The sequence below is a fragment of the Chanos chanos genome, chromosome 3, assembly GCF_902362185.1.
Source record: "Chanos chanos chromosome 3, fChaCha1.1, whole genome shotgun sequence".
Classification (NCBI taxonomy): Eukaryota; Metazoa; Chordata; class Actinopteri; order Gonorynchiformes; family Chanidae; genus Chanos; species Chanos chanos.
The window spans coordinates 44797436-44815611 of record NC_044497.1 but is presented as its reverse complement, the minus strand read 5'-3'; the positions used below and the strand labels follow the sequence as shown (position 1 = coordinate 44815611).

Below are 18176 nucleotides of genomic sequence, written 5' to 3'. Positions count from 1 at the left end.
AAATAACACGCTAAAGCGACCACATTTACCAATATTAATCAAACCACTTTATTCAGAAAACATCTGTTCAACCATACAAAGCCAGTGTCTCCTACTCAGCTTTTATTTTTATTTTTATTCACATTTAATCAGTTTGTTCTAGCAGGAATGAAGAGTGAACATTTTTCCCCTGCCAAATACATAGAGGGATGCCTCAGATAACTTAAAACACGAATTAAACAGTTATATTTATTAAGTTACAAATCGGACACAAACTAAAAATAAGTGCCATCAAAACAAGTGTGCAACGACAGCGAGACAAAACATGTTCTAGACAATTCCTGCAGGGGGCACTAAGGCTATTCAGAAGAACGTTGCTTTACCCTCCATACTGTGCATGCAGCCTGTGTCTTTGGCATATGGCATTTTAAGTGTTGAAGTGACATATGAAGGAGAGTAGATATTGATTGAATGTCTAAATTTTTGAAGTACATTTACAATTATGCCTCTTGAGTCATTCACCTGTTCATTATAAAGTTCTCAGAAATAAACCAACCAAACTTTTCAGTAACTCTTTGAAATACCCTTTCGCCCCCAGTCGACACATGGAAATAGTGATTCATTTAAGTCTGTTACTCCCCAGCAGCACCTGTGTCTCTCATTGTGAAAGTAATTGAGAACAGAGGGGTGAGTGTAGATCCTCCGGTTTCTAATACAGAGACATGGAAGACGGATAAGACGCGAACTCACGCACTCCCGGTAAAGCAGATGTTCTAAAGAGGGCTGTAATTGTTTGTGTAATTTGATTTTAATGGTTTGGGTTTAATTTATAGGGAGCGATAATAGTGGGTAGTATAGGCAGAAGCAGAGTAGTTTCAGAGAAGGACGATAGATGCTTCTCCTCACACTAAGCTAGCTGTTAAATGAGTTCAACCTTAATTGGCATTTGCATCAACGGCGTGGGAGTGCACAAAGGAAAAGCACACAGATGCACGCACGCACACACACACACACACACACACACACACACGCGCGCACACACACACGTGCATATCCACACCGAAAATGAAACATGCCCTTACAACCTACACAAACACACACTGACTGACAAACACACTGACAATACACATTCTGGGACATATCTACCCACACACACACACACACACACACACACACACACACACACACACACGCACACACTCAGGCACCACACACTCAAAAACAAACACACATACATAATTATGAGCCCCACAGAAAAGTCTAAACACAGCCTTCAGTAAGAAACACAAACCTTTAATCAAGTTAGCTGCAAATCAGTGACAAACTTTTGACCTTGGTAAGCCCGCTATTTTTCAGAAGTGGTTCAGCTTTCGTTGAAACGACATTGCTATACTAACACCTAAAGAATCTCTGTCACACTTCCCTGGACATGACAGTGTCACTGCCGTCACATTGTCACCTCTCATACAGTGTCATGCCACTCCATGACCAGTGACATTGAGTGCCCGTGTTGTTTTGACACGTTTGGATTATCACATGCGTGATGTAAATGGCATGAAGTTACTGTGTTGGGTCATGTGTTTGTTGTGTTATAGTGATGACTTTGGTTTTGTTATAGTAAAACATGGATGCTTTTGATGGGTTGCCACATGAATGACAATGAAATTCCACACTGTCAAATATTAGATAAAGTATAACCAAACTGTAAAGAGAGTAACCACCACCTGTAGCACATTAAGCATCATGTGGTTGAATATGAAGAGTGGTGTGGGAGAGACTGCCCAGCCCGGGCCAGATATGACTGGGTCCCACAGCCACACTTATTTGCTTCTCTTTTGGTGCTAAATCTTCAATGAATTCTAAGTTTCAAAAAAGCAAGGAAGTCTTGAAGAGTCTGGCGCAGTATAAGTTTGTTACAGCCACTTGAGAGCAGCTTACAACAAACTGAGTCAGGTCCCGGGAGTTGACTGGCTAACCGGCACACATCACCTATAGTTGTACCAAAATCATATCAAAGATTATCCAATGATAGTCATGACAGTCATCAGAGGACTTCCCACCTTCTTTGCCTATCTTGTTGGATGCCATCATTTCCTAATGACATAGTCAGAAATTGACACCTTTGACCCGGGTCAAAAATACTTGAGGATATTGTTTTTACATTAGCACCTGCATTGATAAATGAACAAAGCTGAATCAAGGTCTTGTGTCTTACACTAACATGTGCGATGATAAAATACAAAAATTACTGAGAGCTTGTTAGAGAATACAAGGAATAAGTGAAGATGATGTTTCCTGCTATTGCTTATGATGATAAAAGATGAAAGCGCATACTCAGAATAAATGTAAACATCATTGTACACTTAATTCACACCTGCTTGGTCTCAACTAAGAGTAAATTAGAATACTGTTGGAAATGCAAAAAATAAATGAGAGCACCATTTCATCTTATCTTAGCGGCCTTGGCTATATTCCAACACAGTCAGTCTTCTGATTTCCTCCAAAAAAGGCTCACACCACGTAACCTTGAATGTTTGACCATCAGCACTCTCTGCACAGAGACAAACTGTGCAAAGTGACTTACAAAAGAGCGTAACGAACAGACTTAAAATCAACATGTCTCGGCACAGAAAAATTAGTGGTAATAATCATACCAATGATTGCTCGTCTCTTAGTTGTAACTATGACTCAGAAAACCTACAAAAACACAGCAAATATGCAAAATTAAAATAGCTGAAAGAGTGTTTACTGTGGATTGTACAAATACTGTACGATGTATGACTCATCAGAAAAAAATGCTTTGTGCCATATGCTCTTTGTAAGTTTCTGCAATAATCTAGGTGTTAGTGTACGTAAAATAAGCCTGAAATGAATTTCGTATTCGAGTTTGCACTGGAAAATCAACACTCACAGATTTGTGAGTGTCTGTGAAAGCAATTGTTTTTAAAGGGTTCAATAAGCATTTGTTGAAGAGATATACTTACTTAAATGCAATAAATGAAACAAACGTTTGCTAAAATTAAATGCATATTTTGAAGTTCATTTGCACAGATAGAATGGCATAATTGTCATGTCCTCATGATATTAGTGTTAACTCCTTATGAAAAACATTTAGAAGCCTCAAGTACAAGTAAACAAGATACAAACAGCTTGTTTAATTTTTTTCCCCACTCAACCACATCACACATGAGCACACACGTTACACAAACTGACACACTTCCTCAAAGACTCTCTCTCCCACTCTCTCTTTCATTGTGAACCCCCCACCACACACACACCCACACCACCAACCTGCCAGAATGTGAGGATTCTGCAGTCTGACCAAAGTGTCTGAACAATAACACATAGAGATGCCCCAGGTGTGTGTTGAGAGTCCTCTCTCGTCTCCTTTATGGACATTTAACATAACAGGTGCATGGGAGAAGTGCACTCCTGTCTGGTACCCTTTACATCTGTCATGCCAGCACTCTGGTCCTCATAGTCACACACAGATGTGTTATTGTCAGTTTCCATTCCATGTTCAATTAAAAACTTTGGCTTTAACATGTTTTAGACTGCACTGCCACCTAATCAGGAGATCAAATACACATACTGCCATGAGTGGATTGATTAAAATATGCTGTAGGTTTGTGGATAAGTGTGGGAACACAGATTTGGCATGCATGGCATGGACCGGGCATCATACAGAGTGGTAAAAAATATACTGGCACACATACATAACCATGCAGAAGATCTGGAGCAGGAAACAATCATTTTGACTGATCTTGACTTTCAAATACTGCCCTTTTTTTCACAAGCCATTAGAGACTCAGTGAGCCAAAGTATGTGAGATTCTGTCTTCGTTTATGACCCAGATTCACCAGTGATTTCAAACGGCCTTGAGAGTTTGTAAGGCATTGAATCCCCTCTTTGAATCCCCCTCTGACCCCTGCTGCACTCGTTTAATTCTTCCCCTCATCCTCGCAAAGAAGATCACAGGCTCAGTGACGCACTTGGCAGGTCTGAGGCTGTTGTTTCGGTGTAAATCTATCAAGTCCCAGTGGGCGAAACTGAGTCCAGCAGTTGAAGTCCAACACACACTCACACACACACACATACACATGCACACAACAGAGCGCAGATGATACTCCAGTGTCCAAACACAAATGTATTCACATGATGTGTTTCATGACAGGTGAGTGCAGATATACATTTTGAAAGGATATTACATTCTGCCCATTCAACTCTGGCTGGTATATGGTTTACAGTTTTTCTTCAACTGTTCACACAGAATTCTTGAACCAATATGCTATTCTCTCAAAACTATTATTAAAATGCTGAGAACTAACGGATCATTCTGGAAAACATGTCGTACTCACTAACCAAATACACTGCTCATAGTTCAAGTAAGCAAAAACACACACATGCACTAATATTTTTTATTCCTGAATTCCCCTTTTCTGCTTTAAATATGATGAAAGGTTAATTTGAAACTACTTGTCTATTGACCAGTGTCATTTTACATTTGATAAGTCAATGACTGAACAAGCGTTCATCTCTTGTATTCAGCTGACCTTCACCATCTAAACAATTACAAATTCTTGTTTTAGACGTGGAGTTGATGGTGCTCTCTGGGCAAGCTAAACGTACAGTACAGTTTGGCAAAGGAATAACCTTTTTTTAAACCGTCGTTTGTCTACGATCAGCTTCTGTGATGTGCATAGTAATCGCGTAACAGGTCAGCAAAGCATTCTCATTTCTCAGAGTCTAATAGGAACTACTCTAACGTGACACGAAGGGTCCAGTTTACTAAAATTCTGCCGACGTTTCAGTACTTGGAAAGGTGTGGACAGAAGCGAAAAAATCCTGGGAGCTGGTCTATTAAACTGGCGTAGCGAGGTTTCCAGGTCTTCAGTCATCTACCTGCCTTAGTTGTGGATTCTTGCGTGAGTACTCCAACTGATATGTAATTTTGAGCGGGGATTGTCAATGGATGTCAGGATACTTTTGGACCGGGCAGCACAAATAGGGAACTGGAAAGCACATAAACTAAATTTCTTTACGCGTTTAATGTTATTCACTTGATCATATTTGTCAGGTGTGTTAGTGCTTGGACTATTTTATATACAGGGGAGACAGGTGCAAACTTCCAAGCAGTGCGTAAAGATTGCATTTACTGTTGGGACAAGAGGGCTGCACATCATAAATTAGCGAGAACGTTCACCACGTTTGTCATTGTACAAGTCACAGAGGCAAGTGTATTAATACTGCAGTAGCCCTCGCGGCGAGGCGAAGGTTGGATATTTTACCGCTTCGTATTCCTTTGTATTATGAATAGTTACATCTCTCTATGGATAACGAGGACAGAGTCTGGACATTACTCTTGTATGAATTTGGAAAAACAAGACGAAGACATTACGCTCTTTCTCTCTCTCTCTCTCTCTCTCTCTCTCTCTCACACTCACTCACTCACTCACTCACTATTGGGACTAGTTCTCTCTCTCTCTCTCTCTCTCTCTCTCTCTCTCTCACTCACTCACTCACTACTGGGACTAGTTAGACAGAACTCCGGCAAGGGAAAAGTTCACAATCTGTTGTTTTGGTGCAGTCGCATACAACCCCCGGGCTGCAATAAAAATTCGAATATTTACTCCTGTTATGTTACAACAACAAGCTAAATTATCAAAGAAACGCAACAATATTACTAATATATTACTGTTGTTGATTTTGTTACTGTTCAGACACACAGGCGTTGGGGAAGAATTTCTCCAAATGTCTCAGTTTGCGCAGATTCACTTATTCAGTCTATTCGCTCGAATATGTTCAAGTACCACACGAAAACACTTCATTTAAAGTTAGATTGTTCACGACAGGTATCGTTCCTTAGTAGGAAGATATCGTTCGTTGGAATGTATCAATGCACATTGCACGATGGGATAAAGCAAGCTGGAAGCGAGCGGTTTTGCAGAAATGGTATACTGTTGTGAGAGGTCATCTAAAACATTTGATTGATGTGTATGCAATTAGGAAAACTGTAAGTGAACTCTGTCGCTCTGTCATGCTGATGAATGGTGTTTTACAAGAGCCAGAGTTCAAAAGCTGGTTCCAAGTATCTGATCCAACAAACACAAACTATGTAACCATGCACCTACCCCTCTCCCCTCTTTTTGGTTTCACTCTTTATCCCTCTGTTACTCTAGTTTCTTGCTCCACCTTTGCATCCATCCAAATTTCTCTCTCACTCTCTCTCTCTTCTTATCAGCAGCTGCATCCAGTATCTCATCTCCACCACCTGTTGAAACAACAATGTCCTTGCATCTCTCTCTCTCTCTCTCTCTCTCTCTCTCTCTTCCCATGGCCTTTAAAAGAAACCAAATGCCGGTTAGACTCTGAGGCCAGTGAGAGACCAGAATGAGAGCAAGGCCTCGAGATGACCATTTTTCAGGCATAATTGTGTTGCTCACGTCTATTAGGATAATTGTGTAGATGCTCACTCTAGGCCCCCTCTATCTCAATCCCCCACCCCAGCCCTCTCCCAGTCTCACGCTGAGGACAGGCTGGAGAGGATGCTGCGTTTCTGCTCGGATGGAGGGATGGATTCCTTTTTCTTCCCTCCTAGAAGGATCTCTTAATCCTCTCTAATAAAAAATGTGGTGTGGTTTGAGGCATGTGGGCTTTTTGGAACCTTCCCAAAGGTTCCTGTCTGTTTTGATCTATTTTCTCATCAGATTTGGACACAGTTTCAATCAGTGTGTTTATTTTCACAGTGCTAAATGGGTTTGTTCAGCGTTTGGATCTGAGATACAGATGTGAGCATTGTCATCATATGCTGAGCAGAGGGTTTTTGAGAGATATGGTGGCTCTGTAAATGGTTCAAAGAGACTGCGATCACCAAATAGGCCCAGTAACACAAGAGAAAATGGAAGTTCTAGGAGCAGAAACATATAAAGAATTATGCAGTATGCCTCAGACAATATATACCAAATTTATAATTCTATCTACTGCAAATACAAAACAGACACTGGACGCAGACCTATATGTATCCACGTCTGATCGTATCTGCCTCATTCATTTCTTGGATCAATGTTCCAGTTATGGTCAGATAAGCAGGTTACTTATTTACTGAACTATGTAATCTTATTCAAATGCATCTAGATCATTATTCAAAAAATCTAGTTATGAATGCTAAAATTAGACCTAGAGGGGCCTGAAAATACAGATCTCTTCAGATGTGTTCATTTGGTGATAATCATGTTGCAGTGGGAAGCTAAGCTGATTGAGACGGCTCTCTGAAGATGGCCATGGAAGCTAAGGATGGCCTCAGAGCAGTGATGATGCTGTGTGATGAGGTCACACTCAGCCACCAAAGAGGTAAAGGCTCATAATCTACTGCTACAAAATCACGTTATTAGATATTTGAATGGATGACGTGAATCTTGATGCAAATCCACATGGTTTCTTTCCTGCATCTGTGTGTGTGCTGTGCGTTGTGTGAGTGTGTGTGTGTGTCTGTGTGTATCTGTGTGATTCATTGTTCTTTGTGTCTTTTGTTGCATCAGAATGCCCATTAGGTTTGATTTTCAAGGGGAAGAGGACAAAGAAAGTACTCTCTCATATGCAATTTAGGAAAGAGCGCAAAAAATAAAAGTGAGAGGGAGACAGACAGACAGACAGACAGAGAGACGGACAGAGAGAGGAGTGTGTAATATGCATAAACACATTCAGAGTGGCACAGAACAGAGGGAAGAAAACAAGGCTGTACTGAGAATGAATTGTGATTGCTATGATTGTGGTGATGACACACTGCATCTCAGAGAATGTGTTACAGGATATGTCCACACACACACACACACACACACACACACACACGTTATGGGAAAAATATCGCTTTGCACTATGTTTGTAACTTTTTGAAGGAAAATGTTCCTCATGGCTATTGTCATGATGAAGTATTAATATTATAGGGACCTGCACTTGCTTAATTGCTATATGCTGCAAAATATATCTGTGTGTTTGAATAATGAGCATTTATTACGTAGAAGACAAGGCCTCTGTGTGTCTGCAACACCTGGGAGCAAACACCAAGTATCCTGTGCTCCATGAGAAAAATGATCTTGTATACCCCCACACATGTCCTTGGAAGTTTGCATCACTGTATGAAAAGCTTGACACCCCTTAACCTCAGTGAGAACATACATACACATACACACACACACACACACACACACACACACACACACACACACACACAAATACTTATTATTCATACCTACATTATAATTACAGTTAGTGGTTTATGGGTGTACCAAACACTCTTATACCAGACCACAAACGAACAACCTCTGGAAGCTGAATGCTGACAGTCATACAGAAATGCAGGCATACTTTAAGACATAACAGTTCACTCAAAGTGCTTTCTGCTACAATAAAACACAACCTGGAAAGTACATCAGTCAGAAGGCATTTGGATTTCGCTGTCTCTCTCTCTCTTTCTCTCTCTTCCTCTCTCTCACTTACTCTCTGTGCTTGAGGCAGTGACAGCATGGGTCCCAGCTGTGAGGCAGGGTTAGCCAACATCACACCCCCAAAACATCGCCCCAAACATTTCAACATCTCTCAAAGTGTGTGGAGTCTGCCAGGATCCCTCAGGTATTAGAGGAGACAGGCTGTAACCACGGGACATTTTACAAATCTGTGCAATCAGTCTCTGAAGAGGTCAAAAGGATGATGGAGTGGAGAATCAGCGTTCTCATCCACACTGAGAGCTCTTTGGTTGAACAGTACAACAGGAAAAAAAAATCAGTAAAATCAGTAGTCTTTGCCTAGGCTTTTTACATTTTTTGGAGGGTTAAAAATTTAACAGGGCAGATTGTGCAAAGAACTGTGTCTGGACAGACACACACACACACACACACACACACAAGGCCATCATTGTAAGGTTACTCCAAAGCTCTTTGCAGCACTAGCTTTTATGGTGTCTTCAGTGATATGCTGTTGGGAGAAATGTAACAACCTTATTTGGGGCATGTTAAACGAAGGGTCTGACGAGAAAGGCCATGGGTCATGGCTCTCTCTGTCACACACACACACACATGCGCACACACATGCGCACACACACACACAAACACCCACACACACGCGTGCACACACACACATATGCCGTGACTTCTGTCTTTTGGCAAAGTGAATGATGAATGGTGGCATGTAGAGGATGTGGAGTTATATAACATTGTGCAGAGAGAGAAAGAGCATGACTGGGGAAAGACTGCACAGCTCTCATGAGTTTAATGGAGCAAACCAAGAGGACAAAATCTGCAATAGCCCTTGGCAATGACACCCTCCCAATGTGTGCATGAATCTGCGTATGTGTGTTTGTGTGTGTGTGTGTGTGTGTATGTGTGTCTTGTGTGTGTGTTTTTGAGAGAGGCAGAGAAAGAGAGCTCGTGTGGGAGTGGCACAAAGACAGAGAGAACAAGAAGAGAGTGTAGAGACCATGGGGTACATGTCCTTTTTAATTCATCTGAAAGGGTGAAATGAAGTAGGCTCTAGGATGATTAATAGGTCTTCCTGACAAAAATAATTACTTCATAACACACATAGCGAGTGTTTGTCTTCCTTTTGACAGGAAAACTGAATGGCTGCAATCTCATTGACTTTCTGTGTGATGTCTTTGGAATTTTAGTTGACATTTAATATTGAAGTATTCCAGGGAACATTCAAACATTCTAGAAAATATTCTCTCGACGTGTGTGGCAGTATGTGTGTGCATGTGTGCATGTGTGTGTGTGTGTGTGTGTGTGTTTATTACTGTTAACAGTGCCCTGTGATGTCAGTAAAAAAAATCTTCATTCAGTAAAATGTCACTCTTTCTTCCTGTAGTGTTCCCTCTGAATAACATGAGTTGACAAGGGTTTTTATCAATGCCAATTCGATAACTGAATCCAGGCTCTTTGTGTCTGCCATTCACTGCTTGCTCTTTTGGCTGTGTTTGAGTGTGAAATTTAAAGATAGCATTTGAAGTGCTATTGACTTTTCTCTCTGTGACTCTGAGTCATATTTCTGTCCATGCAGAGCAGATGTTCCTCTTTGCTTAGTGTTGGACTTACTGTAATTATTATAATAATAATATGGTTAACGCTAACGAAGACTGATGAGAGTGTGTAGACTTTACTGCAATGTTGTTTACAGTCCAATCAGTCTTTGGTAGAATAAAATCACGATACTCCTGCTTCAGGGTCTTTTTACTTCATTAGTCATGGGCAATTGGCCTTTAGCCTCTCTCTTTCTCTTTCTCTCTCCCTCTCTCTCACACACACACACGCAAACATGCCCACACTGACACACATAGTGTAACACAACACAAACTCAGATGTTTGATAGATTGGAGTATATGATGAGCAGATATTGTTAGTTCTGCTCCAAGTAAATGCAGTAATTAAAAAAATGTACTATATATACGCAAGCCTTGAAATAAGTGTCTCTGAGGAGTTCTTCTGTGATATTAAAGCTCTTTCAAAGATGCTCTATCAGCACACATGTGAATTGTACTGCTATGAGAAGTTGGCGAAAAAGATCTGTGAGCGAAAGTGATTCAGAGAGGCAGGATGTCATGAGTGCTTTTGGATATTAAAACCAATCTCATATTCATCATTACCCTAGGCCGTTTATATTACTGAATTATGAAGGATCATTTTAACGTGGGTGACATGTTCCCGTGATGAATGGCCCTGAAAGAGAAAGAAAAAGAAAAACAAACACACGAAAAAGACACAATCAGCTGCCCCTGGCCGATTACCTTGAAGAGGACACAGGGCTATTCCATAGCATGCAGTATTCACATAGCACACACACACACACACGCATGCACGCGCGCAAAGGGGCAGGGTGATTATTGAGGGTGCTGCAGAGAGAAGGAGAGAGTAAAGCCGCTTCAGTAAAAATGGCTGAGGGCCACACAACAGCAAGGGCACAGGGGAAATCAATCACAAGTGTCAGGACTTTTGACAGGCATTTGATGACTGTTTTTTTTTTTGGGGGGGGGGGGGGGCATGTGTGTATGAGTGTGTTCGTGCATGTGTGTGTGTGTGTGTGTGAGTGTGTGTGTGATATTATTTATTCTCTCTGAGTTCCTGAAATATAACATCACCAGGCTCAGCTCTAGACATGAGTGAAGGTTTGAATTTCAGCCACTTTCAGAAAGATGGTCTAAGCCTTCCAGTATCCTGAAGCAAATCATATGTTAATTCTTATTATTTGTTAATTTCATCTGTTTGTTTACACACTTGGGTCAGTGGGTTAGGGGACATTCGGGTAAATAAAAGAATAAAACGGATTGCTTTACAGAGCACACAAGCTCGCAAACACCCAAAATATCCCCAGTCCCATTTGTCCTCAGGCCCTTACAGACAACCAAAAAATATTTGCCGAAATAAATTAGACAGTAAGTCATATGCGGAAGAAACGAAATTCAAAAAAGTTTGCCTCTGCTGTAGTCTGATCTGATGCTGAAGTAAAAAGAAAAGAAAAACAAACAAAAATTGGAAAAACAACTTGAAACATGAAAGCGTGAAACAACTTCAATATGCATCCGGTGGAAGAAACATACCACAGGGAGCTCTGTTATCTTATTCTCACCAATCATGCCTGTCTCCCCTTCCCCTCCAAAACAGATACATTTTAATAAAAATTTCTCTCCAATTTTGAATGTACCTCACTGGGGAAATCTGAGATGCTCTTGCGTGATTTTATCGCACGCTTTCTCAGTGGTGCAGCACGGGTTCCTGTTCGGATGATGTCATAATTGCGTAGGAACCTTCATCACTCAGACACAGAGGTCCTGGTTTCTCCTTCCATCCGTTTTGTTATTCTTGGCTCCTTTGGACTAGCTAATCTACACACACACACACACACACAGACCAGATTCTCCAGATCCTTAGCAAACATGTTGAGGTGAATCAGTTCTCCATGTATTAAGGGTCTATATAACTCTTAACTTCCTGCAGTGCTATGGCAGCAGAAGAAACGGAAATGCCCTGCACTTATTTTATGATCTACTGTAATGATAAGCTTTAGAGCACAAAAAACAGCAACAATGAAATTTCTATTGTGTGTGTGTATGTATGTGTGTGTGTATGTATGTGTGTGTGTGTGTGTGTGTGTCAGAGAGAGAGGATTTTTATATACTGAAAAAATAAATAATGTCTGTCTATTCTTATTAGTTACATATACAAGGATTAGATAGAAGTGAAAGAGGAGTGTTGCATCCTCACAAAGTCACCGTGTCCTCACATTCTGATGGTTTGGTCAGAACTGCCCTTGACAATTTGAAGTGCTCTAGTGTTTAGTCAAACAATAGAATACATACCCTAAACACACACAGATACACAGACACACACACACGCACTCATACACACACTCACACTCTCTCTCTCTCTCTCTCTCTCTCTCACACACACACACACACACACACACACACACACATGCACTCAGACTTAACCAAACCCGATGCAGAGCTACATTCCACTTTAAATGCAATCAACAGCATTATGGTTTCCTGTAACTATAATCACAGAATTTTAATTGAGTGTAATCTTGGATGAGAGCGGAGAGGTTGAAGTCGTGACATGACGAAAAAATAAACATTGATTATTCAATGAGCAAATCAATGCTCAGCTTCAGAGAGTTTAAACCGTGTGAGTCAGTCAGCATGACAAAGTCAATATGAATGACAGGGACAAAATCTGAAATCTTTAATTCTCCCTTTCCGTCTTTCTTTTACAAATTTGCCTCTGTAACACAACTGTTAAGAGTCGTAAAGTGTATGACAATCACTCAATATTCAGCTGTGCAGCTACACGGAGAAACTACTCAACTGTAATTAATTTAAAATGGATACAATCAAGTATCATACTTTTTATCGAAAGTAATCTTAAGTAATGTATTCGTTAATGCGTTTTTTTAAACGAATATATCCCAATTCTCTGTTCCTTGTTGATACAGCCGTATTACGCAATTTGTCTCATTCTTGAGCTTTGGTCACCAAGTGCATAAATATTTTCACGATGTGGAAGCTCTGCTGCCATTGTCTGTGCTAAACAAGCTTATGGACTACTTGAGCCCGAATGAACTCTGACGTCTTAGTGTTGTCTTAAGCCGGAGGGCTGCTGTCGACTTCTAAAGTGCGCGTTTCTGACAAATAGTCGAACCGTGCTTCCCCTCCACGCCCTCGTCACAGCCACGTACGTTTAGCAGTCTAGCCTATGGTGACTGTAGTCATATCCATTGATCTTTACGGGGGAGTTGTTTTTTTCCTCTAATAAACGCGGGAGCAGCGTCCTATAAAAGGAGAGGTTTGGGCGTTAGAGCTATTTTTCCTCTGCCAAGCAAGATCCGGATAAAGTGGACAATGTCGGGGACTTTCAAGACGCAGTTGTATTTTCTCTTGTTGAGTGTGACAGCTCTCCGGGGGCACAGCAGGTATTTGGATGTACAGGTAAATTCTCAAGAGGACTGTACACTCTTTTTTTAAGTTTTCTTCAAGGGAAACTGTAGATTGAGGAAAAAAGAGAGAGAGAAAGATGAAAAATAGTTGAAGCGATAGATTTGAAAGTCAAAATTAATTTGGAGATGTATGCATATGTGTACTTAGATGCAAACTTTGTGATATTGGAGGGTTTTGTTTCTAGTTTTATTTTTTCAAAAAGCTCTTGAGTTTTCAATATTTCAAACCTTCTAATTTCAGGAAAACGAGATCACCGCAGAAGGATTCTTTTCACTCTTAAACTCGGAACTCAAAAGAGAATTACCGGATGAGTATATTTACCGTCGACCCCTCAGTAAGGCATCAAGTTTAAGGACATGCTATTATTATTATTATTGTTATTATTGTTATTATTATTATTATTATTATGTTTCAGAGGAGAGATGACGTATGGATGTTTAATCTACATTTTCTAAACCGAGAACGTGTGAGCCATAATAAATAGTACTCTAAAGGACGGACAACAATAGCCTTCATAAATATGAATATGATATTGTTGGGTTTTTTTAAATTTAGAATTTATAAAAGTTATTTAGAACACAGTTTACACAATGTTATTCTTTCCACAAAATACCATAAATGTGATCATTTTAGGAGACTTTGATCTTACATTAGAAAAGCATTGATGGATAACTTAACTTAATGAAACTGAACACATGATGTCCACCAACATTGTCAAATCTTAGTCTGGGCCAGTTTTCACTTTGGATTGGCCTTTTTGCTTACTTTAAGATTTTCTATCAATTCTTATCAATCTCTCTCTCTCTCTCTCTCTCTCTCTCTCTCTCTCTCTCTCTTGATTTAACTATCTCTCTTTTAGGATGTTTGGATATGGTGGCTGTAGAAGGCCAGTTCACCTTCACTGCAGATCGTCCACAACTGAACTGTGCTGCCTTTTTCATCGGACAGCCCAGTGACATTATCAGTGTGGAGTACGATTCCATCAACATTGACTGCCGAGCGGGAGACTTCATTAAAGTAATGCTACACACACAGTCGCTACTGTCAAATAGGATGGTATTTATTGCAGAACCTAGTTCACAGAAATACACGCACACAAACATTCTCACACACACACACACACACACACACACACACACACACACACACACACACACACACACATACACAGATCTGGCACATGTGTACTGCTTCCACTTTGAGGGTGAATAGTAATCTTCTTCTACTGCTCCTACTCTCAGAGCTCAAAAAAAAAAAAAATTACAGAAATTTCTATTTCTTTTTCCATTTATTGTGCTTTTTTGCAAGGACATACTCACAGGACTTTGTTTTATGTGTTAGTATAGTACAGTGTCCTACAGGCTAGTGAACAGAACATTTTTGTTCTAGTCATCCTGAGCTGATCCCACTACTAAAGGTCTGCTTGCATTGTTGCTGGGATAGGACAAAAATTTTTAGTTTAGTTTATACACAGCTAAATAAGAAAAGGCAAGTTAAGCCTGTCAACGTGCTGTGGACAGGTCAGAGAATGACGTAGCATGTAAGCCTCCTAACAGGCTCGTTCCGTAACAGCTAACAACCGGAAACAACCAGATTACAAATGCTGCATTCACTTGCACAGCACCATCTGAATCAACCTTAAAATGTACAACGTGAAGGACACATTGTCTACCTGATGAATGTCACACTCAGAGCTTTAAGGACGAAAATGATGAGGAGAGTTGCTGCTTAGTTCTGCTTAGTTCAGCTCAGTCTCTCATAAGGACACAATCAGTCCACAATGCTCTGTTCTCTGCGTTCCTATTTTACAGCAGCTCAGTGGATGGGGATCCGATTCATTCCACTAACTGTGACAAAAATAATTGCTAATTGTAACTGATGTTTTTTTTCACCCTCCTAACACTAGTCTTTTGGAGAAAGTGGAACTAGACAAAGTGTGGTGTCATAAGAGTGGAGAGCACTAAAGTCATACCCACAGAATTATCTTGAAATAAGAACACGTGACAGAAACTAAAAATAAAGGTGCACCTTTCCTTTAAGACACTAAACCCTAACACTCTCTCTCTCTCTCTCCCTCTCTCTCTCTCTCTCTCTCTGTCTGTCTCTCTCTCTCCCAGATGTTTGATGGTTGGGTGATGAAGGGGGAAAAATTCCCCAGTGCGCTGGATCATCCTCTTCCTCTTTATGAGCGCTATGTGGATTACTGTGAAACTGGGGCTGCCCAGCGAACTGTGCGGTCTTCTCAGAATGTAGCTATGATCTTCTTCAGGCTCCATCACCCTGGCAGCAGTTTCACCATCACCGTCCGCAAACTGCCTAACCCTTTCCGTAAGTTAACCACTGGAGACTTAGAATGACGGAAAGTGAAAAACCATGACAGGGAATAAGGAGGGAGGGATTCCTAAATGAGGAAAGAAAAGGGTGAAATTGGATGGGGGAAGAAATGTGTTATGTTTCAGTGTCTGGATGTTGGACACAATGCATGTGTTCCAGAGACTTGTAAAACATGCGGAGATAAAATGTAAAGAATGGCTTTGTGGTCGAAATCTGGATTACATTTTGATATATTTTGATAGAAATATAATAATCATAAGTATCTGATTGAGGCAGCCTGAAGCAGAGGTGTGTTTCCATGTTATTGTTAGTGTTAGAATGTCAGTGCACACCTATTAATGAGGTGCAGACATAAATACTGAAATAAAGCTCTTTTGAAGAAGGACATGAACTCAACATTCTGATGTAGGACAACCTTAATAAAAACACCAGCGTTTTGTCAGGAATCTTTGGAAGCCCAACAGAATGCGTTTTGTCAGGAATCTTTGGAAGCCCAACAGAACCTCCATCAGTATAGTGTTAAAAGAACTGACTGGGGTTCTAACCTGTAAACCACAGCCCTCTTGAAGTGGAAGTCTGAAATATCCATGTGTTCACTTAATTTTGTAAAATGAAGATTCATTTACGCACGAAAAATCTGTCTTCACGGACACCTAATACCTAAACTCTTCACAAGTTCTTTCAGAGCAAAAAGTACATCTACACTCACTTGTTGTTCTCATCTCTTTCTCATCTTTTTTTTTTTGTCTTGATGTCCTTCTGATTTTCCCATTTCCCTTTAATTTTTTTGTACTTTACCTGCTTCTAACTCTCTCCATCTCTACTCTCGCTTTCATGTTCTCTTCTCTGCTCCACCCTTTCTTTCCTCCTCTTGCTCTCATGTCTTCTGTCTCCACGCTGCCTCACCATCTGCAGCCTGTAATGTCATCTCTCAGACCCCAGAGGGCAGTTTCACCATGGTGATCCCACAGCAGCACAGGAACTGTAGCTTCTCCATCATCTACCCTGTAGAGATCCGAATCGGAGAGCTCAGTCTCGGGCACCTCAACGATATCAAGGTGAGATGAGATACTGCACGACCCAGGTTTAATCCAATTTATACTTAAACAGCTGAATGGGGCTCAAAGAATCAGTTCTACAATCACATCTCTCTCAGTAGTATCCAATATGATCTTACGTGACAGAAAAGTCTGAAATTTTCGCCCCTGGGAATTGTCAAACTTGTGGGTGGAAATGACCAACTTATATAAATGATTCTTTCCAAGAGTGGAATGTTTTAGTCACTCCAGTCCCTTCCACAGAGATCCCTCCCTGGGTGTGCAGGAGCGGGGGACTTTGTCGAGCTTCTTGGAGGAAACGGCGTGGACACGTCCAAAATGTTTCCCGTGGCTGATCTCTGCTACTCTTTCAACGGTCCAGGTAAACATCTTTCTGATTTGTTCTCATCCCGCTGTAGTTCTGTCTCTTCTAGTTACACTTTGCTTCCTCTTCTGGCTCTGACATGTGCGAGGCATTAGCTCAGTGTGGTGCATCAAAGACAGGATTATGATTGGATGTCTTACAGAAGATTGCTCTAGCTGGATTCAGCCGGTACATTAGAATGGTCAGGGTATGAATCCTTTTCTCCTGCTCATATGGACTTTCATTCTCTCTCTCTCTCTGTCTTTCTCTTGCTCTCAGCTCAAATGAAGATTGGCTGCGATAACACTGTCGTGAGGATGGTATCAAGTGGAAAGTTTGTGAACCGGGTCACCTTTCAGTACCGGTTACTGGATAACAAGGAGCTTCAGAAGATCCGAGGAAACAGTGTGGAGGACTTGTGTATAAGCACCTGAGAGTTCTCTACCTCTCTGCGTGTCCCAAGGGAACCTGAGGAAGCCAACTCTGTCTGCAGCTGATGCAGGAGAGCCTGTGGGTTCCTGACTGTACATTTTCCATAGAGATTATTTATTTTATACCTCATATTTCTCTTTCTTTATTTGCATTTCTTTTTCTTCTCATCGAAAGTGTTGATTGAGTTTGTGACCAATGGAAACTTAATAAAATGTTATTTTGTGTTGGTGCACACTGCTAATGTTTTGTTCAGTATTTTTGAGATGTAAAGGTAAGACAAAGATAAAGAAAAGTCTTTGGAGGACCGCTATCACAAGAGAGAGATATTCTCAACATCTTCATGTTTGATTCTTAAACCATCGATTACAGGCGGTCAATTTCCAAACACAAAGTCCAATGCAGTATTTTTATTTGTATCAAAGAATGTTTTGTAATAAAATGAAACAGCATGAGCAAATTAAATTCCAGGGTTGCTGATTTCTGATTCTCTTTGAACTTCATCTGATAAAGACTCCTGTGGTCTAGAGAAGTGAAATAGCTTTTCTTTAAA

At 40.7% G+C, this 18176-nt stretch overlaps 1 protein-coding gene across 1 annotated transcript; it reads left to right on the top strand.

Moving 5' to 3' along the window:
* Positions 1-13363: 13363 nt before the first annotated feature.
* crhbp (corticotropin releasing hormone binding protein) lies at positions 13364-17628 on the top strand. The gene is made up of 7 exons (XM_030767936.1): positions 13364-13450; positions 13700-13793; positions 14319-14476; positions 15577-15787; positions 16709-16851; positions 17095-17212; positions 17474-17628. Exons 1-7 carry the CDS (start codon positions 13364-13366, stop codon positions 17626-17628), a joined length of 966 nt encoding a protein of 321 aa, XP_030623796.1.
* The last annotated feature ends 548 nt before the right edge of the window (positions 17629-18176 follow it).